This window comes from Rhinopithecus roxellana, chromosome 5 (assembly GCF_007565055.1).
Source record: "Rhinopithecus roxellana isolate Shanxi Qingling chromosome 5, ASM756505v1, whole genome shotgun sequence".
NCBI lineage: Eukaryota > Metazoa > Chordata > Mammalia > Primates > Cercopithecidae > Rhinopithecus > Rhinopithecus roxellana.
Window position 1 is genome coordinate 174,197,773 of NC_044553.1, and position 23,527 is coordinate 174,221,299.

Consider the following 23,527-nt stretch of genomic DNA (forward strand, 5'->3'; position numbering starts at 1 on the left):
TATGAGCTACCATGCCATGGCCTTTGTACTATTCTTATTCCTGCATTTTTTCTCTAGGTTTAAAAGTATTTCCAAATGAAAAGTTTAGTTTTTGAAAAGCATTGTTCCTTGTGACACTTAGCCCCCAGCCGTAGAAACACTGGAGGTGGCCGTATATATCAGAAGGGCCTGAGTTTAGCAAGAACAGAATGCTGGACAAGGTGGCTCATGCCTGTAATCCCCTTTAGGAGGCTGAGGTGGGAGGATGGCTTAAGGCCAGCAGTTTGAGACCAGCCTGAGCAACACAGCAGGACCACATCTCTAATAATAATAATAATAATAATAGGGGCCGGCAGTGGTGGCTCATGCCTGTAATCCTAGCACTTTGGGAGGCCGAGGTGGGTGGATCATGAGGTCAGCAGTTCGAGACCAGCCTCACCCACATGGTGAAACCCCATCTCTACTAAAAATATAAAAAATTAGCTGGGTGTGGTGGCAGGCGCCTATAATCCCAGCGACTTGGGAGGCCAAGGCAGGAGACTCGCTTGAAACCGGAAGGTGGAGATTGTAGTGAGCTAAGATTGCGCCACTGCACTCTAGCCTGGGCATTAAGAGCAAAACTCCATCTCAAAATAATAATAATAATAATAATAAGCAATAATGGAGCACCAGGAGCAGGCAGTGTCCTAGCCCAGCTTATGGAATGGGGGCCCTAGTACCGAGTTTGGGGGACTGGTGATGCCAATCACCAACTGCTGTCTTGGAGAAGGGCAGCCCTGGAGCTGGCACCCACAACAACAAACGGGCTTGAGGCAGTGAAGTTCCATAAAAATGGATTTATTGCCAAACTTTAAGAAAGGCGCTTCATAAGCAGAAGACACAGAATGCCACCCTCTTCAAGGAGGCAAGCACGGAATGCCACCTTCCTCAAGGAGGCAAGCTAGGCAGGCCCTGCATGTTCTCACTCCTCTCCCGGAAGCCAGCTTCCTGCCTAGGGCCCAGGCTGCTAAGGGATGGAAATTCATAGCATTTGGTCACTTGAGGCGGCCTCAGGGAGAGTGGCTGGGCCTGGGAGCTGGGCCTAAACCTGTGACCTACATGCAGGGTCTCTGCACCCACAGACTCTGCCCTCAGTCCAGCTGCTGCAGTTAGCTACTTGACAGAGGAGGGAACTGAGGCTCCAATTCCTGGCAGTAGTTGGCTTGGTTAAAGCCCCAGCCAGCCATGGTTGCTGGTGGGGGAAGGGAAGATGGCAGGGGCACCTGATGACTGGGCACCTGATGCCCTTCTTGCTCTTGTCCTGGAGCAGACGGAGGGAAAGGCAGACTGTGGCATGGGGGCCCAGTTTGTGCAAGGAGGCCGATGGGGGCTCCCAAGCCAGCGCACTGCTGCTCACCTCTGCTCCTGCCCCATGCAGCCACAGAGGACATCTGCCCCTCCTGATCCTTGACTACTACCTCAAAAACAAAGTGACAGTACAATAACGAAGGCATTGACCTGTGCAGCAAGCCTCAGTGGGCTCGGCAAAGGGGGCAGAAAGGCCAGGGCATGTTGCTGTGACCCTCCCTTTCTCTCTTTCAGTAAACAAAAGTGCACATGCAGAAATCTGGGCAGGTCCTATCAGAAGCTGCTCCCACCCCACAGGCCCCAGGGAGAGTGGCTGGACCTCGGGAGCCAGGGCATCTGCACCTACAGGCTCTGCCCTCAGTCCAGCTGCTGCAGCACGATGGAGACTGGATGTGCCCCTCGAGTCAGGGACAATGTGGGGGACAGGCTGGGAGAGGACCAGGGTGCAGGAATGGACCAGGAAAGGAAAAGAAGAAAATGTCTCTTCTAGAAAGTTACAGGAGAGCAGCCCATCTGGGGCTTGAAGGCAGGGAAGTGACTTCAGATTCCAACATACCCCTATCAGCATTTGAAGAAATGACTGGGATACTGGACCTGTTTCGGCTGAGAAGGACCTACAGAGACCCAGATAAATCCCCAGAAGTTGGTGCGGATTCTCTTCTGAAGGCTGACATGATCATTACAAGTAAGGTTTTCTAATGTGGACATCAGGGCCACTCTGGGATTCACCTCTTCAGAAATATACAAGGCTGGACACTATCTAGGGGCAGAGACTAGACTAGAGGACCCTTTAAGTTCCTCTTCTACTCTTGAATCCTCCAGACCTAAGCCCTCCAATCACAGCTCACCTGAGAGGAAGGGGCTGCAGAAAATGTCCTTGTTTTGCAAAAAAGGAAACAGGGCCAAAGAGAGAGAGGTCACACAGCTAATGTCCTCCTCACAAAGAGGCCTCTCCAGCTCCAGCTGGGTCCTACGTTCCCCGCAACTGAGGGATGAACCTAGAGCCTGGACCCAAGGCCTCTGCAGCTACTCAGAATAGGTGGGAGGGGGCCAGCTTTGAGGCTGCCTTAGCCATGAGGCTCTTTGCCTGGAAATAGTTGGAGATGGGAGCTGCAGGGGGCTCAGCTGCAGGGGGCTCAGCTGTGCTCTATTCAGAAGTTAGGAATGTAAACTACTGGGGATGGGGAACAGAGATGATGTCATTCCCAGAAACCCCAAGTGCCGCCCCCAAAGCCCTGGGGCAGTTTGGAACGACCACACAAACACATAGGTCCCAGCGTGTGTGCTCCCAGCCCCAGCCCAGAGGTCAGGCCAGCTAGCCAGGTGGTAGCCCTGGATGGCACCTGGCACCACTGGCCAGAGCAGAGTAGGAAGGACACCAGGAGTCTCTTCAGGTCATGGCCAAACCCTGACATGCCCAATGGCCCTCCTGCAGCCATTGCTGTAGAAGCAGAAGCACATTTCTCAGCAGGGTTGGGCCTTGATGGACTTGATGGATGGCCAGGAGGGATGGTGCCTCTGGCCCAGCAGGCCCTAGGGTGCGCTTCTCCTGTAGAGGGTCACCAGCTCCTTCCGCTTCTCCCTTAGCCCAGGTGCTTCCTGGCTCCGCTCTCCCGAATCTCTCATTTCCTGCAGGACCTGGGTGGCCTGCCTCAGCTGCTCCACAGCCTGGCTGAGCAATGTTTCGGCGCTAACAGGGACCGGCTCACTGCCCAGCACCTTGTTCAACAGTTTCTCTGTCTGTTCCGAGGCCACCTTCACCTCCAGCTGGGCCCGATATAGCCGTTCCCTGGGCTGCAAGGGACGCCGCGGGCCTTCCCCAAGCAAGTCCCCAAGGGAGGAACAGCGGGGATGGAACTGAGGTTGCAGGTCCCAGGGGGGCAGTGCTGTGGATGTTGTTGCATCCTTTGGGGGAGTTCCTGGGGTGCCCTCAGCCTGGGAGGGCTTGGCAGGTTCAGGACTGTCATCCATGCCATTCACTGAGACTTGTGCTGTGCCTGGAGCAGGTGGCCCAGAAGCCTGCATCTCACCCATGCAGGCTTTCAGTTTCTCCGATAAGATCTTGGGAGGGGGTGTAGGGGGCTTCCCACCCTCCCTGGGGGCAGCCTCAGAAGTCGCAGAACAGGGTGCCTGGGATGGTTCTGCACTCTCTGCAGCAGGGGGCTCCTGGGAGCTGGGGTTCTCCCAGCTCACCTTCAGTTTGTCAGGCAGGATGCTGTTGGGAGGCTGCTCAGAGCCACTGTCCTCCTCTGCTGGGGTCTCTGAGTCCTCTTGGCTCTCAGGGGAGACCTCAGAGCTTGCTGAGACAGGGGTTGGGGCTCTCTCCCCTACAGGGGTATCCACCCTGTCACCAGGGCTGGTGGTCTCAGGTGCTAGGAAAGGCTTGGTAGGAGGCATGAGGGGCCGGGGTGTCTCCCGAGGTTGGGCTTCACTGACATCATTGCTGGGGGCAAACACCTGTGGCCCACTGTCCGGAACATCAAGATCCAGGCGCAGAAGGCCATCAGAAGCTGCGCTGGCCACCTGGTGGGGGGATGGTATACGGGTGTCATCTTGGCTGATGAGCCATTGGGTCAGGTGTGCCCACTGACATGAGTTCTTACCCTCTCCCATCCAGGTTGTCCAGGCCCCCAGCCCCGCAACCTCCCTCTGTCCTGGCTTCTGTGGCTACTTGATTAGAAGCAAAAGTGATTTCTTGATGAATCTTCCTCTCCTTTCCCTCACCACCAAGAATTCCCTGTTTTGGAATCACAGGCCAGGAAAGTCACAGCCAGGGTCCTCTTGGAGCCCCAGGCTAGTTTCTGGGATACTGGACCTGGACTGGACTATACTAGCCTGGGTGTCAGGGGACAGAGTTCCAGCCCTGTATCTAACCCCTACCTAGCTGTATGGCCTTCAGAGGTTCCCTTCTCTGTAACCCACCTACCCATCATCATACCCAGGTTCCCCACAACCAGTTGGTCAGTCAGAGACAGGACCAGGACTCAAACATCTTCCAGTTCGTCTCAAGCTCACTGACTTCTGCTTGCCCTTCCTGGAGACCTCTGTTCCGTCTGCCAGCTTCTCTCCAGACTTTGCCTGTCCAGCTGCTCGGCAGCCTGTGCCCACTCTCCTCGTGTCATCAGATGGGGTCCCAGACCACAGCTAACCGCCAGAGAACAGCTGCACCAGAAAGCAGCTACCCACCCCCACCAGGCACCCGGGACCAATAGGGATATCCTGCTAGCCCCACAGTCATGAGACCCTCCCAGAGAGCCTCAGAGGTCCCAGCAGGGCTAGGCAGGAGGCCTTTCCCAAGGTCCCTCAGATGGTGGGGGTCCTGGCTGGGATCCTCACTCTCCCCCTGCCACCTTATTTTTCTTAAGAGATGGGGTCAGCTGGGTGCAATGGCTCACGCCTGTAATCCCAGCACTTTGGGAGGCTGAGGCGGGCTGATCACCTGAGGTCGGGAGTTTGAGACCAGTCTGACAAACATGGAGAAACCCTGTCTCTACTAAAAATACAAAATTAGCCGGGCATGGTGGCACCTGTTATCCCAGCTACTTGGGAGGCTGAGGCAGGAGAATCGCTTGAACCCGGGAGGCAGAGGTTGCGGTGAGCCAAGATCATGCCATTGCACTCCAGCCTGGGCAACAAGAGCGAAACTCCGTCTCAGAAAAAAAAAAAGGGGGGGGTCTCATTCTGTCACCCAAGCTGGAGTGCAGTAGCATTATCACAGCTTACTACAGCCTCAGCCTCCAGAGTAGCTGGGACCACAGGCATGTGCCACCATGCCCAGCTAATTTTTTGTTAGTAGAGATGGGGTCTCCCTTTGTTGCTGTCACTCCCTTTTACACATACACAGGATCTGGCTGACACATGCTATCAGGCACTGAGGACCACCAGAAAGTCACTTCACCACACACACACACACACACACACACACATACACACACACACACACACATACATACACACATACACACACATACACATACATACATACACACACACAGATACACACATACACACACATACACACACACACACATACATACACACATATACATACATACACACACACAGAGATACACACATACACACACATACATACACACACACACACATACATACACACACACATACATACATACACACAGCTGCTTCCCTGAACTCTTCTGTGCAGAGGGCCCCCTCCCTCCAAGGTTAGCCCTCCCCATACCCGTCCCCGGCCCCCCTCAGGCATTCCTTTTCTCTGTGGCCACCTCAGTGCTCCCTCTGCAGGATCCTATCCCTTAGCTGACAGACAGGCACAGGCTGCTGCAACTCAAAAACAAACCTCCCATGACCTTGGGTCCCTCCCTCCGGCAAACCCAGCCCTGCACCCCAGGACAGCCCTAAATCGACTCCTTTTAGAAAATATGCTGTAAGGTTGGGCACAGGGGCTCACGCCTGTAATCCCAGCACTTTGGGAGGCCGAGGCAGGCAGAACACGAGGTCAGGAGTTCAAGACCAGCCTGGCCAAGATGGTGAAACCTTGTCTCTACTAAAAATACAAAACTTAGCCGTGGGTGGTAGAGGGCGCCTGTAATCCCAGCTACTCGGGAGGCTGAGGCAGAGAAATTCTTGAACCCGGAAGGCGGAGGTTGCAATGAGCTGAGATTGCGCCACTGTACTCCAGCCTGAGCGACAGAGCGAGACTCAATCTCAAAAAAAAAAGAAAAAGAAAATATGTTGTAAATGGCACCGCCTTTCTTGTCCTTGGTCCTGCCCTTGTGACTTGCAGCTGCCAACCTAGCTGATGCCCACCAGGTTTTGTGCCCATCTGTCTCCAGATGTGCCACTTGTCTCTGGCTTCCTCTTTCTTGGCTCCCTGCTGGCTGACCTCCCTCCAATCCCTAAATGTAGCACTTGCTGAGGTTCTTTCCTGGCCTCCAAAATCCTCCCCTGCAGCATTAGCTCCACTGGTCTAAAAGAGGCTCCTCCCTTCCCCCCTCCCCCTTGCCCATACCCTCTCCAAATTCCCTGTGCCCAGGGCCTCCATACTCCCAGTCTCCAGGCTTGGGAAACCTCAGACAACCTTCCCTTGGTCCAATCCCTGGATTCAATCATAAGCCCAGGTGGCTCTTGCTTCCTAATGTCCTCCCATCAACCCCTCCCTCTTCATCCCCTCCAGGGGCCTGGAAAGTCACCTCTCCCACCTACTTCCTGGCCCCTGCCTTTCTCTCTCTCAACCCAACCCATCCTACCCAGAGCCTCAAACTGACCTCTGGAACGCACCCTCCCTTCCTGTCCCCAGCTTCTTCATCCAAGGCCTCCACAATTTCCTCCCTATAACCCCCTTCTCAGACCAATCTCCCAGGCAAATGGAGCTGCTCTGCATACCTCAGACCCTCCCGCTGTGCCTCAGCTCACAGCACTCCCTCCACAGAGAATCCCCTGACTCCAAGTCCACCAAGTGAACCCCTCCCATCCTTCAAGGGTCAGCTAAAATGCCAGTGGCTCCTTGTGGTCTCTCCTGCCCTGACCTCCTAGAGCCTTCCTCCACACAAAAATCAGACACAGCTCTGCTTGGAGCAGTCTGTGGGACAGGCCTATTTTTCAGCTGGAAGCTGAGCTCTGAGGGGCAGGGACTGGCTTCAAGGGCTTCAGTTTCCCCCTGGCACCAACTCTGGCTAAGGACAGATTCAACATTTGTGTGTGGATTGAACAAATGGAAAAGGCCACAAGCTCAGGGACGTCCACACCCTAAGCACATGTAACACAGGTGCCCCGTCACTTCCTGTCTACTCCTCAGGAAGCCCCAGCTCCAGGTGTCCTCAGGAAAAATGTGGCCCCAAGCCTGGCTGCCTCCCAGAGGAACTGAGGTCCTAGGCTGAACTAACCCCCCGATCCACACTGGGCAAGGCCCTACCTCCTTCAGGTGGACTCTCGTTGGTGGCCGGCGCCGCTGGCCCCCTCGCACCCGGTCCCGTGTCACATGCTCCAGGGCACAGCTCTTGTCCACCTTTACCTGGAGGGAGGGGGAACCAGATCAGCCCCTGCCAAGCCTTGGGAGTGCGGGAAGTACCCAGGCTGGACCTGGCTCAGTGGCAGGGTCAGTGCCCCACCGCTGTCTCTCTGGTCATCTCCCTACCCTGGCCTCTGCTTCTCTGACTCTGCAATGCCCCTGGGGTCTCTTGCAAAGTCTGAGGCTCTCCCTCTCTGCAGCTGCCATTTTCCTCAGTCTTCCTGCCCAAATATGAGCCATCGGCCCTTGCCCCTGAGTATATCACAAATATATAAGCAGCCCTGAGGTGGCTTTGGGGCTTAGGAAGGAGAGAAGGTAGAAATAGCCCATGCTCCCCTGGTACCTGGTTTCTGGAAAAGGTTGCCCTGGCCTCTGCCACTCTCCCAGGACCCCTGGGGAGCGCCCAGGAGAGAGCAGGGCCTCTGCCCCTTGAGCCTGGAAGCCTGGAGGGCAGCATCTTCTCGCTGAGGGTAACAGAAGGGGTCAGGATTGGGTGGGAAGCCTCAGAGTAAGAGTCACATGGGAGGTCCAGACTCAGAACCCTGGAGCAGCCTGACCCTATGATGGGGAGGGGGAGCTCAGGCCCACGTGTGACTCCACCTGTCTCTGTCCCTCAGTGGAGGAGCAGACTGTGGGTTGAGGCCCAGCCCATGGCTCCTTTGGCCTCCGCCAATATCTATGATATGTCCCATCATCTCTCTCCCACGGAATGGGGACAGTTTTCCCCCAGGCAGTGAAGGGCTGAGCATGACATGTAACACAGGACACGACATAGGAGTTACAGGCTGGGAGTCGGGGGACCTGGGTATTAAGAGGGGACTTGCTTGGAAAGATTTGCTCCTTAACATAATCCAAGGCATCACTGTAGGTGGCCCCCAGGTCCATTTTAGCCCAAATAACCAAAGATTTATGATGTCAAAGACAAATCTCCCTAGGAGATCCTGGCCCCATGGGATGCTCTGCCTGCCTCAAGCCAGATTGTGGCTACTGCTGCCACAGTCCCAGTACAGCACAGGGGGCTGAGGTCTGCAGGGCTCAATCGTCATTGTAGACAGAGAGGGAGGCCCAGAGCTGAGAGCCAGTCTGCCCTGGACCTCATGGGCAAACTGAAAAGGGAGCTTTCGGGTCACTCTGCAGCGCTGTCTGGCCTGGGCCCACCTGCTGCTTCCAGCTGAGGCCAGGCTTAGAAAGGATGCATGCTGGCCGGGCGCGGTGGCTCAAGCCTGTAATCCCAGCACTTTGGGAGGCCGAGACGGGCGGATCACGAGGTCAGGAGATCGAGACCATCCTGGCTAATACGGTGAAACCCCGTCTCTACTAAAAAAATACAAAAAACTAGCCGGGCGAGGTGGCGGGCGCCTGTAGTCCCAGCTACTCCAGAGGCTGAGGCAGGAGAATGGCGTGAACCCGGGAGGCAGAGCTTGCAGTGAGCTGAGATCTGGCCACTGCACTCCAGCCTGGGCGGCAGAGCGAGACTCCATCTCAAAAAAAAAAAGAAAGGATGCATGCTGCCACCAGTCCAGCCCACCACTTACATGCTTTCCAGTTTAAGACAAGTTACTTAATTTCCTTAAGCCTCCATTTCATCTGTAAAATAAGGACAGCACCACCTACTATGAGGGCCTATAGTGAGGACTACAGAAGGTAACAACAATGCCCTATAGCAGTGACATAATCAAGGGGTGGTCTGGGGTGAGGAGGGGCAGGGTCCTCTCCTAGATCACACACAGTGGGAAAGGAGACACACAGCTGTCCACAGACTGCATCGCACCTCATCGAAAGCCTTGTTTTTGCCTCGGTTAATCCCTTCATTGAGGGCTTTGATCCAGGATTCCTTCTCCTCCCCGGTGGGTGCCTGGAATTTGATGTCGCTGACCTGCGGGCAAGATAGATGGAGTAGATGGCAGATGTTTAACAAAGCTCACATTTGGCATGTTAAGGAGGCTTTCCAACCTAGATCCCAAAGTCAAACCAAAATAACCCCACAGTAAGTATGACACTGGGGCTTTGGGCAAGGAAAGGGAAAGATCTCACAGAGAAGCCCTCCCTACTGCCCACCAGCATGCAGCTGGGTCTGAATTCGAATCAGCCTGGCCTTGTGGAAACAGCCAGGATCTGGTCCAGCTCCATGGGACTCCCCCAGGCCAGCTGCCTGGGCTCTGAGCTTCTGTTTACTCTGTAAAGTAGGAATAGCCCCAGTCTACATTCAAACCCACCCCACACCACCCCTGAGTCCTTTCCTAATTCAGGTAGGAGCTCTGAGCTCTTGTTAGGATCAGAGGGTGGCTCAGAGAACCCTGACCCTGCCAGGCCCAATGACCAGACAGGAAGTGAGAGGAAGGAGTGACGCCATGGAAACTGAGGGGCTGCCTCATGCAGTGGATATGGCAGTAGGGCCTCTGAGCGAGACAGTCCACCACTTACAGGTGTCTGACCTCAGGCCTCAGTTTCTTCACCTGTGAAAGAGAATACCACCAGAACCTGCCTCACGGAGCCATGGAGATCATTTTTTAAATGATGTATCCGATTTGTACACCCATGCTCACAGCATTGTTCGCAACAGCCAACAGGTGGAAGCAACCTCAGTGTCCACTGACAGATGAATGGATAAGCAAAATGTGGTTCATATGTACAATGGATTATCAGCCAGCCTTAAAAAGGAAGAAAAATCTGACACATGCTACAACAGGGATGAACCTTGAAAATGTGGTGCTCAGTCAAATAAGCTGGACACAAAAAGACAAAAACTGCCCAATTCCACCTATATGAGGTACCTAAAGTTGTCAAAATCATAGAGACAGAAAAGAGAGTGGTGGTTGCCAGGGGCTGGGGAGAAGGGCAATGGAGCATTATTATTTTTTTTTTTTTTTTTTATTTTTTTTTTTTTTTTTTTTTTTGATGGCGAGTAGTTGCATGTGGGTTACTGTGCCGGTTCGCTACCAAGCTCCGCTCCCGGTTACGCCTTCTCTGCTCAGTTAGTGGAGGCCCCGCCAGGTTCGCACGGCTAGTTTTTGTTTTTTGGGCGGGTTTCACCATTAGCCAGGATGGTCTTGATCTGCTCGTGATGCCGCGTGCCTCCCAAAGTGCGGGATTACAGGCTGAACCCGCATCTGAGATATATTTAAGGGGCATAGAGTTTATTTTACGCTGAGAGTTATTGCATAGATGTGTGAGGCTTACAAAACATGATGTATGATGAAGATGTGCAATTTCAAACTGGTTAAGATGGTAATTTTTTTTTTGACCACAGTTTTTTTTTTTTTTAATTGGGGAAAAAAAGATATATCTAAAGTACTAAATCTGGAGCTGGGCAGAGTGAATACTCGGTAATAGGAATTAGCACCATTGCCTTCCCTCTGGACGAAACAGTTCCAGTTTCCTCATCTATAAGATGGGATAACACTGCCTACTACCAAGCAATGCTGAGGAAATTTTTTTTTTTTTTTTTTTTTTTTTTTTTTTGAGACGGAGTCTTGCTCTGTCGCCCAGGCTGGAGTGCAGTGGCCAGATCTCAGCTCACTGCAAGCTCTGCCTCCCGGGTTTACGCCATTCTCCTGCCTCAGCCTCCCGAGTAGCTGGGACTACAGGCACGCACCACCTCGCCTGGTTAGTTTTTTGTATTTTTTAGTAGAGACGCGGTTTCACCGTGTTAGCAGCCAGGATGGTCTCCATCTCCTGACCTCGTGATCCGCCCGCCTCGGCCTCCCAAAGTGCTGGGATTACAGGCTTGAGCCACCGCGCCCGGCCAATGCTGAGGAAATTAAACATAGTAGGTGCTCAGTAAATAGTTCTTGAATGAATGAGCCAACAAATTAATGAATTGGCCCAAGTTTCCTTCCCTCACCGTTTTTGGACCACTGCCTACTCTCTGACCGCAAGATGCCCTAGTCCTTTGTTGGCAGTCACCAGCTTGCCCATCCTCCGCCTTGGTGTTAGATAGTACCTCCCCTCCCTCCACTCTCCAGTTATGTAACACTGAGGTCGGCCTGGCCCCCTCAGCATCCTCATTATATAATTTCCTCCTGGCTGCCACTGCCACCTCCTCATACAGGGCCCTGGGTCCCACCCCCACCACGCCAGGCACAGCCAAATGCTCATTTGCATGACCAGGGTAAATTCGATCCTGAAAGCAGATCTTCAGTTAAGTCAGAAACCCCAGGGCACCTTGGCAACTGCCTCAGCTCAGCCATCAGGGCTGCTGGGGGCTCAGGGCTGCTGGGGGCTCAGGGGCAGACCACACTGCATCCGGGGTCGCAAAGGCTACCCAACTCTGTGATGGGACCTGCTATAAAGGAAGTCTGGGGCCAGCCCTTCTACCCAGCTGCTGCTCCTATTCACAGGCTGTGACCCCTGCATGGTGCAGGATTTAGCATCCAGGGAGCTTGAGAAGTCTACAATTGAACTCAGGAGCCAATGGAACAAGAGGAGGCCAGAGAAGAGCCTAGAAGTCCTAGAAGGCCTAGAAGTCTGATTACCAAGTTCTACTCGCTTCACTACTCTGGACCTCAAAGGGACAAGAATAGAACCACTGGACCCAGCCCAAACTGCAGCTCCTTCCCCAGTGGCCCAGCCCACCTGAGTCAGGCTGCCTCAGCTCTCTTCTGCTCCCTTGTGAGAAGCAGAAATGGCCTCAGAGAAGACCTATTGTGCAAGCCAAAAGGTTCCCACAGGAGAAGGAAAACAAGGTTAAACAGGACCCAGCTCCACCCTCCTAAGGAACCCTGTATCTGGCTGAACAAGCCAGGCATTCCACAAGGATGACCAGAATAGAGACAATTAGAATACCAAGAAGTTACCAGCCTGGGCAACATAGTGAGACCCCATCTCTACAAAAAATATGAAAATTAGCCGGGCATGATGGTATGTGCCTGTAGTTCTGGCTACTCAGAAGCTGAGTTGGGAGGATCACCCGAACCTAGGAGGCAGAGGTTGCAGCAAGCTGAGAAAAGGCCACTACACTCCAGCCTGGGTGACAAGAGTGAGATCCTGTCTCAAAAAATAAGAATATCAAGAAGCTGTGCCTCTCCCCCAAAGTCATCCTGAAGGGCCACAGGCTGTACAGGTCCCTGTCCTGAGAACTTTCAAGAAGCCCCAGGGACACAGGCACTTCTAGGAGCTTAGATGCTAACAGGACTAGCCACAGACTAGGCCCACAAGGCCTGGGAAAAGGGGAAGGATAAAATGGCAGAGAGGAAAAAAGTGGGAGGGGAAGAGAGGAGGCAGGAAAGAGGAAAGGGCCAAGCTGGCTGAGACCAGCAGGGCAGCAAGGCCCAGCAGTGGCCACCCTGCTTCCTGGCAGCGTCTGCCTGTGACCTCATGGGCCGGGGTGTGGGGCTGGAAAAGCGGGGGAGAGGGGCATGTAAGACATTGGAGTCTTTGTTTATTTGATTAGAGGGGAAAAAAGGCGGCCTCAGGACCAGACAGCCAGGGTCATGTGACCTCCTGGCCGGCTGGAGGCCTCACTGAGGATGGGGAACACCCAGGCCGCTGAGAAAGGAGGGTGAAAGGATGTGGGAATGCGGTGCCCTGGGCCAGGTCCACCAACTGACCTCTGGAGAGCCCCAATCTGTGTGAGCTCCTGGGGTGGGGAGGGTCAGGGGCCCTTGAGCTGGAACCAGGATGCACTGTTTCATCCACAGCACCCACCACTTGCTCCACAGCCCCATCTCCCAGTTGATTGTCCTGTTCTCAGAGCCAGCCTAAATTCTTGCAGGGTTGGGGGCTGGGAAGGAGGGTGTTAGCTGAAGCAGCTGAGAACACAGCTGTACAAACAGGCTTCTCTGAAGGTGATGTTCCACCCTGAGCTGAGCCCAGCCCACCTAGTCTACTACCAGCTGATTCTTGGAGCTGGGGAAAAGAGATGGCCCACAGAACAGCACAGGCAGAGGCCAGAGAGGCTAGGTCTCCCTCCACCCCACATCCACATAGCACACTAAGACACACACCCAGACAGACACACGGCCAGATGAGTACTCAACTACATAAAAAAAAGGTATATGCACAAGGGCCAGACACACCGGTGGCAGATCTTCACACGGAACATAGTTTGCATCTCATCTCTCTCAAACACACATCCACATATACAGCGCCCACTCAGGAAGGAAGTGGGTCTCCAGGACAGGGGAGGGGCTCCAGGGCTTGAAAAGATTAAAATGTGACTCCTTTTGTCCTCAAAGAGCCCTAAGCAGCAGATGGTCAAGTGAAATCTGGGCCCAGTCCCATGAGCCCTCAGAACACTATAATTACACCAGCCCCTACCCTTGGACACACTTCCAGCTCCCAGTATCACAGCTCCACAGCCCCCTCCACTGCTATCTTGGTTGCTTCTGTGCCCCCACCCCCTGCAGAGTAGGACAAAGGGTCAATGAGTAAAGCATCTTGGTATTCAGGGTCTGCAGAGGACTGGGCTCCCATTCCCTAAAGCTGAGGAAGAAACAGAATGGCCTCCAGCAGGCCCAGACCAGACTTGCTCCCCAACCCCCAACCTCTGTGACTCAGCCCTATTCTGCGAGGCTCCACATGACATGCAGAGGACAAGGCAAGGAATGGCCCAGCCGCAGATGGGTGCAAGCTGGCGAGAGGCACTGTGCACGCCAGCCTCAAATCTGAACTCTCTCCTGACATCTGTGAAGCTACACCATGTGTCAACACCCACCAGACTCCCTGCCAGAGAAATGTGGTGCAAACAGCAAACTTCATCTGCACACACAGCATGTCCCAAGGAAAGACTCTCTCAAACCAGGGATCTTTCCCAGCTACAGCCACGAAAGGAAAGTACAAGGGGAGGAAAGCTGGAGGGCTGCAGGCCTCCCAGTCCTGAGTCCAGGATGGGCCCACCCAGAAAGGCCTGGGATAAAGGGAGGCCCCACCCTCCCGCTCTGCCCCAGGCTACATCAAGGTGTTGAGGCCTGGCAGGGTGGAGGCCTCATCCACAGCTCTCCTGCCTCAGCCCTGGGCCTCCCCCAGGGTCTGGGGTAAAGTCAAGTGCCCCACCTCCCAAACGCTACTTTCCAACTACAGCCTGGGATGGAGGGCCTGGGCCTGCAAGGGGAAGACAGGAGCAGAGCTCTCTCAACAGAGCCCTAAGTGCATCTCTTATCAACTAGGGGCTTGGAAGACTCCGAGACAAAATGAGTAAAGGTCTGACCTATGGTGGCTGCTAGGGCTGAGCCTCAGCCACATGCAACAGAAAACAGGCTTTTTAAAGGGGCCAGGCCTGCTAAACCTGCTTAGGCCTCCCAAGGCGACTCTGGCCTAGAGGGAAATGGGGCAGCAGCAGGCATCTTCCTACCTTGTTCCCTGGGGATCGCAGCAGGATAAAGCGGTGTTTCCGCTTGAGGAGGGCACGAAGGTCCTGGCACTTCTCATAGCTGCCCAGCTCCACGGTCTCCACACACTTCTGATCATCCTGGGGAGGGAAACAGAAGGGACATGAGCTGGTGACAGTCAGATCCACCACCACCCTCAGCCACTCACGCCCCAGACCCTGATCCCACTCAGTGAGGACATCACTTGGTCAGAGTGAGGACCTCAGGCTGCTAGTCAGTCACCAAGATGTGGTGTCCAGACCCTGGCAAGTGCATGCTGGCTGGAGGGATGCCTGTGAGGCTCCCCATCCAGATGGGAGACGGGCACATAGCCCAGAGGCAGGTATGTGCCTAAGGCCAGAGGAGGAAACAGGGGAAGCTACAGAGGCTAAGAAAAGGCTGTCTGGGGTCCAGCCATGCCCAGAGGCCAAGCAGAGATCTGTGGAAGAGACAGCCAGAGGAAGAATGCAGGATGCCACAAAACGGCAGGCAGGGAGTGGGATGGGGACCAGGGACAACAAAGACTTTCCAGGAAGAGCCAGAGGGAAGTGTGAACAAGGCACATTTGGGGCTACGTGCCCTGTCTTCAGCACAGCCATCCTGAATTGTGTTCCTCACTCAGCATCACCCCCTGCTGAGCCTTGGCTTGGGAGAGCAGCACTTCGTCCAAGGCTGCAGGCTACATACAAGCAAGAGGCAAGGGCTCCTTCAAGCGCATCCCATCCCCATCCCACCACTTGGAGGCCTCATCATTAGGAGGGCCAGTGGCCAGGACAGTGTCCAGCCTCTTCCTGGCCATCTCTAGACACTAGCCAGGCTGTCTTCCTGCCCACCACCCCTGACATTTGAGTGCTTTCTCTACAGACTCCACCCATCAGGTGCCTGTCCAGCAAGCTCCCTCAATGGTGGTCAACAGGTCCTCTTCCAGGGAAGACCCAACTGGAACAACTTCCTGGGTGTGGCACTCTCATCCAGGAGAGTCTAGGGAAGTAGAAGCAGATCCTTTGGCGGGGGAGGGTACGCCACCCTGGGACTGGCCAAAAAGTTAAGGAAACCCTTGCTGATGTTTAACAGAAGGAACCTGACACTCATGAGCACTTCTGCATCCCTGAGTCTCTGAACCTCACAATAACCCTGAAAGCCTACAGCCCCGTATCTACCTCATTTTAGAGAAGGAAAGAATGAGGCCTGGAGGTGAAGGGATTTGCCCTAGGCACACAGACCCAAATATAAGGGGCAGGGCCCCAACTCAAACCATAGCCTCTGACTCCCAGGTCAGGGCCCTTTCCAGCACAGCACACTCCCTCCAGTCACAGGCAGTAGGTTGCTCTGCACAAGGGGTCCTCCAAGGGTGGGACCTAGGCCAGTAGCATCAGCACCACCTGAGAGCTTGTTAGAAATGCAAACTCCTGGCCAGGCACGGTGGCTCACACCTGTAATCCCAGCACTTTGGGAGGCCGAGGCGGGCGGATCACGAGATCAGGAGATCGAGGCCATCCTGGCCAATGTGGCAAAACCATGTCTCTACTAAAAAAAAAAAAAAATACAAAAAAAAAATACACACAAAAAAATTAGCCAGGCGTAGTCCCAGCTACTCGGGAGGCTGAGGCAGGAGAATGGCGTGAACCCGGAAGGCGAAGCTTGCAGTGAGCCAAGATCGTGCCACTGCACTCCAGCCTGGGCAATAGAGCAAGACTCTGTCTCAAAAAAAAAAAAAAAAAGGAAATGCAAACTCCTAGGCCTCATCCCCACTCAATCATAAACCTAGGGGAGTGGGCCTGGCAATCTGTCTTCTAACCAGCCTTCAGGGATTTTGATGGATGCAAATTTTGTTTGTTTTTTGCTTTTTTGAAACAGAATCTCGCTCTGTCGCTCAGGCTGCAGTGCAGTGGCATGATATCGGCTCACTGCAACCTCTGCCTCTTGGGTTCAAGCAATTCTCTGGCCTCAGCCTCCCGAGTAGCTGGGATTACAGGTGCCCACCACCACACCCAGCTAATTTTTATAGAGATGGGGTTTCACCATGTTGGCCAGGCTGGTCTCGAACTCTTGACCTCAAGTGATCCTCCTGCCTCAGCATCCCATAGAGTTGGGATTACAAGCTTGAGCCACTACTCCTGGCCTGGATGTGAATGGTTAAGAACCACTGCTACCAGCCTGGCCAACATAATGAAACCCTGTCTCTATTAAAAATACAAAAATTAGCTGGGCATGGTGGTGTGCGCCTGTGGTCCCAACTACTCAAAAGGCTGAGGCAGGAGAATCGCTTGAACCCAGGAGGCAGAGGCTGCAGTGAGCCAAGAGAGCACCACTGCACTCCAGCTTGGGTGACAGAGTGCAACTCCATCTCAAAGAGAAAGAACCACCGCTCTACATCAGAAGTTCTCAGTCTTGGTGGCACCTGGGAGTTTTTAAAAACCCCAATGCCCAGGCGACATCCCAGACCAATTATACCAGGATCTCTTGGGGGGCAAGGCCCCAAACCTCATGATTTTTTAAAGCAGATGACTGTACATCTAATGTGGATAACCACTAATCGACTCTCTCGTCAGCCCCTCGGAGAAAGGGGAAGAGATGGCCAAGGTGGCCTTACCTCTCCCACCCTGGTTCAATCAAGTATCTTTTCTTTTTTGCTTCCATCCATACATCCCTTTCCAATCTCTAGCCTCCAATACCTTCCAGATTCCTCAGCTAAACACATGGACCAGAAAAATCCTCCTGCTCTGAGAAGCTCCCCTGCCCCCAATCATGAACCCCTGAACTTAAGTGCTCTCCATCCCATCACTTACTGCTGGGGGGATGCAAACATCTACAAAGCACCTGTAAGGTGCAGACACCCTACAAGGTGCTAGAAGCAGAGTCCTGCCATGGGAAGACACAGTCCTGACTCCCCCCTTGGCCATCTTTCTCTACCCCATTCTCTGTTTATCTATCTGCTCATCCTTCTGTTCCCCCAGCTGCACCCTACAAGCAGCAGCCCTCAAGCAGAACATATAAAGGACAAGTTTTCTGAGTGCCTGGTTCAGATTGAGAACTCAGGAAGTCTCCTCCCCAGGAATCTGGAGCAGGGAAACTGCCCAGGGAAGAATCCTTGCTTGAGAGAGAGAGCAGCTTACTTGCCCCGTGTCCACAGGCCTCCACTAACTGGACCACCACGGGCCTGAATACACCCTCCTTTGCCTGGGAACAAAAGTCCATCCACCTCCACCACTGAGCTCCCAACAACTGCCCGTCCTGGGTCTCCTCTCCACCCCACCCAAGACGCTGAATCATCCCAGCTCTTCTGCAGCTCAGAAAAACGGATAAACCAGCAGGCAATGGGTGAAGGAAGCATCTTTGGAATGTCAGCCTCTCTGACAGCAAAGAAACAGCCAAGAGCCATTCGCGTTCGTTCCTTCGCCTAGTTCCTTACATCAGAAAGAGGAACTGAGCTAATAAGCATTTCTCAATTCCTACTCCCAGGCCAAGCTCCCCCACCCCCGAGTGCTAAGTTCTTGAAATTACATTTACATTTTTAATAGTAATCTTTTTCAAAAAAGGAAAAAAAGTGTGATTTAGATTTTTCATGTTTGGGAGATGTGAAATCCTTCCTGCTTCCCAGCTGTGGCCAGATGTACAGAGGCAGTTTAGGACAAGTGACAGTACCTGACAGGCTGACAGCTGAAAGCCTGTCACTTAACTCTCATGGCAGCTGGCACTGGAAGAAGCTGTGACAACCCCCTTTATTGGTAAAAATATCCCCCTGCTGCCTCATTCCCAACTGTGGCACATCCTATTTTGGTGGGAGCAGCAGTAGAGAACATCTGGGGGTGCTGTCTATGCACCCTCATTCCCTTGCCCTCTTCCCACCTCTTCTTTGACACCCTAACTCCATGAGCCAGCAACTCAGGCAGGTCAGACAGGGTGCTTCTCCGGGTTGCCTAACCTTTCTTGTCCTGGGACAATTGTGAATTTGCCAAGATAGCCTGAGGCAGGCTGGGAGAGGCCGATGAGGAAGAGGCAGGCTACCTCTTCTTCTGCCCCCAGGCCAATTCCCAGGTATTTCACCTGTCAAAGGCATATTGTGCTACCCTGTTTTCAGTGGATGGGCTCTCCGATAGCCTCAACCACAGCACACAAACAGCATCTACAAGGAAAAAACCACTTTTCTTTCTCAAGTCTTCACCTACATCTTAATTGACTCTTATTTAACACGCAAGCTTAGCATCCTTGGTTGTCCAAATCTCAAGCCTGCTGAAATCAGAAGGGGAACAAGCATCTGAAGTGTGAAGAAGTGAGGGCTATTAGAGGCACAAAGACAGCAGAAGTTGAAACCAGCAACTTGATGTTAAAGGAGAAAGAAAAGCTGAGAAGTACAGCCTCCTGCCAGTTCAAAACAGAGAGGCAATGTGCCTCTCTACCCCTATGCATCTAGGGAACCCACTCTGCAGGTGGGTCTGACAGGTGATGACACTGAGCCTCCAGGGAAAGATTTTATTTAGGCCAGCATCTTCTCTTGAAGAAAGCAGAGAATATTTAACATATTTTAGAGATTTTCTTGGAAAAATAAGTTTTGGGGTTTACTCGCTGGTGTCTCTTGGTAGAAAGCATGCTGGATTTGCTTCTAGCCCTAACTCCTCCACTCACTGGGAGATGCTGAACAGTCATCTTGTCACCCTGAGCCTCAGTATCCTCTTCTGTAAAATATAATATGATGACCACTCTCATGGGACTATTGAGATTTGTCACAGGGAGATATGTAAGACCATATCTCCAAACAAGTACAAGTGCTACTTATTATTTCTTTTTTGTTTTTTTGAGATGGAGTTTTGCTCTTGTTGCCCAGGCTGGAGTGCAATGGCATGATCTCAGCTCACCGCAACCTCCAACTCCCAGGTTCAAGTGATTCTCCTGCCTCAGCCTCCCGAGTAGCTGGCATTACGGACATGTGCCACCACACCCGGCTAATTTTGTATTTTTAGTAGAGAATGGGGTTTCTCGCCGGGCGCGGTGGCTCAAGCCTGTAATCCCAGCACTTTGGGAGGCCGAGACGGGCGGATCACGAGGTCAGGAGATCGAGACCATCCTGGCTAACACGGTGAAACCCCGTCTCTACTAAAAAATACAAAAAAAACTAGCCGGGCAAGGTGGCGGGTGCCTGTAGTCCCAGCTATTGGGAGGCTGAGGCAGGAGAATGGCGTAAACCCGGGAGGCGGAGCGTGCAGTGAGCTGAGATCCGGCCACTGCACTCCAGCCCGGGCAACAGAGCGAGACTCCATCTCAAAAAAAAAAGAGAATGGGGTTTCTCCATGTTGGTCAGGCTGGTCTCGAACTCCCGACCTCAGGTGATCCGCCTGCCTCGGCCTCCCAAAGTGCTGAGATTATAGGTGTAAGCCACCATGCCCAGCCTGCTAATTATTATTTCTACTACTACTGCTGAATGGAGCAGGCTTTAGCTTTCTACAACATTCACTCACATGGAACCTTGCTCAGGGACAGGAAAAGACTTGCACACTAGATGCACATACAGTTCAAAGAACTCTCGGCCGGGCGCGGTGGCTCACGCCTGTAATCCCAGCACTCTGGGAGGCGGAGGCAGGTGGATCACCTGAGGTCAGGAGTTCCAGACCAGCCTGGCCAACAGGGTGAAACCCTGTCTCTACTAAAAATACAAAATTAGCCGGGTGTGGTGCCTGATGCATTGATCCCAGCTACTTGGGAGGCTGAGGCAGGAGAACTGCTTGAACCTGGGAGGCGGCAGCAGCAGTGAGCTGAGACAGTGCCATTGCACTCCAGCCTGGGCAACAAGAGCAAAACTCCATCTCAAAAAATAATAATAATAAAAAAATAAGAGAAAATAAGAGGGCTAGGCATGGTGGCTCACACCTGTAATCCCAACACTTTAGGAGGCTGAGGTGGGTGGATTACGAGGTCAGGAGATTGAGACCCTCCTGGCCAACATGGTGAAACCCCGTCTCCCTGCAGCCAATTAAGCCGACTGAGTTCCTTTCCTCATGGGGGCCCAGTGTGCAATGGCTGCAAACAGCAGCTTCCCTGGTAGTGATGCAACCTGTTTGTTGTATGGGTTGCTCTAAGGGACCTTGGAGACAGTCCTTTCAGATGGATGTTCACGTTTCTGACCTTGCACTACCCCAGTGTAGGCTCCAAACAGGCATGCGAGGTGCCATTGGAAAGCCCCAGGGCACTGTGGCCAGGGTTCACATTGACCAAGTTATGTCCATCTGCACCAAGCTGCAGAACAAGGAGCATGTGATGGAGGACCTGTGCAGGGCCAAGTTCAAGCTCCCCAGCTGCCAGAAGATCCACATCTCAAAGAAGTGGGGCTTCACCAAGTTCAATGCCAATGAATTTGAAGACATGGTGGCTGAGAAGTGGCTTATCCCAGATGGGTCAAGTACGTTCCCAATCGTGGCGCTCTGGACAAGTGGCAGGCCCTGCATTCATGAGGGCTTCCACTGTGCTGCCCCCTCTTAATACTCACCAATAAATTCTACTTCCTGTCCACCTAAAAAAAAAAAATGCCTTCACTTCAATTACCCCTCTTTCTTACGTACTTTGTCTGTTATTTTAGTTTTATCCTGATTCCCTCAATAAACATTATTAGTATATTAAAAAAAAAAAAAAAAGAAAAAAAGAAACCCCGTCTCTACTAAAATACAAAAAATTAGCTGAGCATGGTGGCGTGTGCCTGTAATCCCGGCTACTCCGGAGGCTGAGGCAGGAGACTTGCTTGAACCAGGACCCAGGAGACGGAGGTTGTGGTGAGCCGAGATCGCGCCACTGCACTCTAGCCTGGGCTACAAAGCGAGACTCTGTCTCAAAAAAAAAAAAAGCTGGGCATGGTGGCGTGCATGCCTGTAGTCCCAGCTACTTGGGAAGCTGAGACGGGAATCACTTGAACCAGGAGGCAGAGGTTGCAGTGAACCGAGATCCCGCCACTGCACTCCAGCCTGGTGACAGAGCAAGACTCCATCTCCAGAAAAAAAAAAGTCTCATCTCATCTAGAAACCCTAGAATTGCCATCGGATGTATTGTCCCCATATACAGAGACCCAGAGAGGATTAGGTACTTGCTCAAGGTTGCACAGCATGGCAAAAGTGGAGCAGGTCTTCTGGCCCCAAACCCAGGGTCCTCCTACGAACTTGACTGCCCTCACTTTGCCCCGTCCCAGAACCTCCAACCTCAGCGCCAAGCAGGTCCTCACCTCATTCTCATAGACCAGCAGCTGGGCCTGGCAGAGGAGCAGATATCGGTCTTTCCAGAAACCCAGGAGGCCCCCACTGCTCTTCTTGATCCAGCCAGCCTTGTCCACCGTCTGTGCTCCCCGAGGCTTCTCACCGGCTTCCTTCACACCCTGTAACACAGCACCAGGACATACCATGAGGGCTGCTACCATGGGGTCACAGGTCGCAGGTTCACAGGTCACACAAGGGCACAAGGGATGTATCCCTATGCTAAGTACCTAGTGACATCACCCTATGTGAGCTTTCCCGCAACCCCCAAGGCAGATATTCCTAACCCAGGATCAGAGCTAATAACAGCAATAATAGCAGCAGCCACTTTACTCTGAGCCACTGTATAACATTTGATACACATAGTGTCATTTAACTCTTTTTTTTTTTTTGAGACTGAGTCTCGCTCTGTCACCCAGGCTGGAGTGCAGTGGCCAGATCTCGGCTCACTGCAAGCTCTGCCTCCCAGGTTCCCGCCATTCTCCTGACTCAGCCTCCCGAGTAGCTGGGACTACAGGCGCCCGCCACCTCGCCCAGCTAGTTTTTTGTATTTTTAGTAGAGACGGGGTTTCACCGTGTTAGCCAGGATGGTCTCGATCTCCTGACCTCGTGATCCGCCCGTCTCGGCCTCCCAAAGTGCTGGGATTACAGGCTTGAGCCACCGCGCCCGGCCGTGTCATTTAACTCTCACAACTCCCCTCCAAGATGGTAGCCTCATTATCCACATGTCATAGCAAACTAAAGCTCAGAACGTAGAGATGACTCAACAGAGGTGCAAACCACAACTAGAGGACAGAGCCAGAATTCTAAGCGGTCTCTCTGACCCCACGTTTTTCCCACTCCACCATTCTGCCTCCATGTGTTCATTCAGTCAACATATGTACTGAGTGCTTACAACATCACAGGAGAATAAAAGTAAGGCAGTCTCTGTCCTCAGAGCTCACAGTGCGGGAAAATAGGAGTTGAACAAATAAATACCCAGGCATACCCATTAACCTGTGTGAAATGCTATATAGGAAATACACAAGGGGCAGCGAGAGGACAGTGGGGGGGACCCAGTTCAGGTTGGGGTGGCCCAGGAAGGCCACCCAGAACAAAGATTGGAAGGACAGGCAGGCTGAGTGGAAATCTGCCTCTCTACTGCTATGCTTCTAGAGAACCCACTCTGCAGCCCCTCCCGCTTCCCACCCAAAGCAGGAGGCTCCTCTCCCCTCCTGCCTGCTCCAGGCAAGGACCTTAGGGTGGCCACCACATCTAGTGAGGGTTCCAAGTACTCTGTCTTTGACCAGAGGCTGGCATAGGAGTTAAATTCAAACCCTTCTCCTGGACTTGGGTAGACACCCTGGAGCCTTGGGGCCAGTGACATCTTGTGCCTCACCAATTGCCTGCTTGGGTGGCTGGGTGCCAGGTACATGCCTACCAGATGAGGTTGGGGTCAGATCCACTTCTGGGTCCCCAGCACCCAGCCCTGTTCTTTTACACATAATGGGTGCTCAAGAGGTACCTGTGAAATGAAAATAAAAATACACCCTCTTTGCTAACCACTTTGCTTCAATGATAGGTATCCAGAGTCTTGAGTGTGAAGCGGGGGGTGAAGGAGAGGGGATCAAGAATGTGTCAGAATCTAGAGCCTGCTAGAAGGAAATTAGCACTGACTAATTTTGACTACATTA

General features: G+C 53.0%; 1 protein-coding gene and 1 non-coding gene across 2 annotated transcripts in view; one reads left to right on the forward strand and one right to left on the reverse strand.

Moving 5' to 3' along the window:
- Positions 1-1,391: 1,391 nt before the first annotated feature.
- Positions 1,392-23,527, reverse strand: part of PLEKHO2 (pleckstrin homology domain containing O2) — a 28,136-nt gene continuing 6,000 nt past the window's right edge. Inside the window, exons 2-6 of the mRNA XM_010355488.2 lie at positions 21,827-21,976; positions 14,607-14,723; positions 9,087-9,191; positions 7,220-7,318; positions 1,392-3,849 (exon numbers count right to left, since the gene is read on the reverse strand). Coding sequence (XP_010353790.1) covers positions 2,860-3,849; positions 7,220-7,318; positions 9,087-9,191; positions 14,607-14,723; positions 21,827-21,976 — 1,461 coding nt within the window. The 3' untranslated portion in view covers positions 1,392-2,859. The remainder of the gene's footprint in view (positions 3,850-7,219; positions 7,319-9,086; positions 9,192-14,606; positions 14,724-21,826; positions 21,977-23,527) is intronic.
- LOC115897951 lies at positions 20,581-20,714 on the forward strand. The gene has a single exon (XR_004057724.1). It is a non-coding gene; the product is annotated as a small nucleolar RNA SNORA70 (small nucleolar RNA).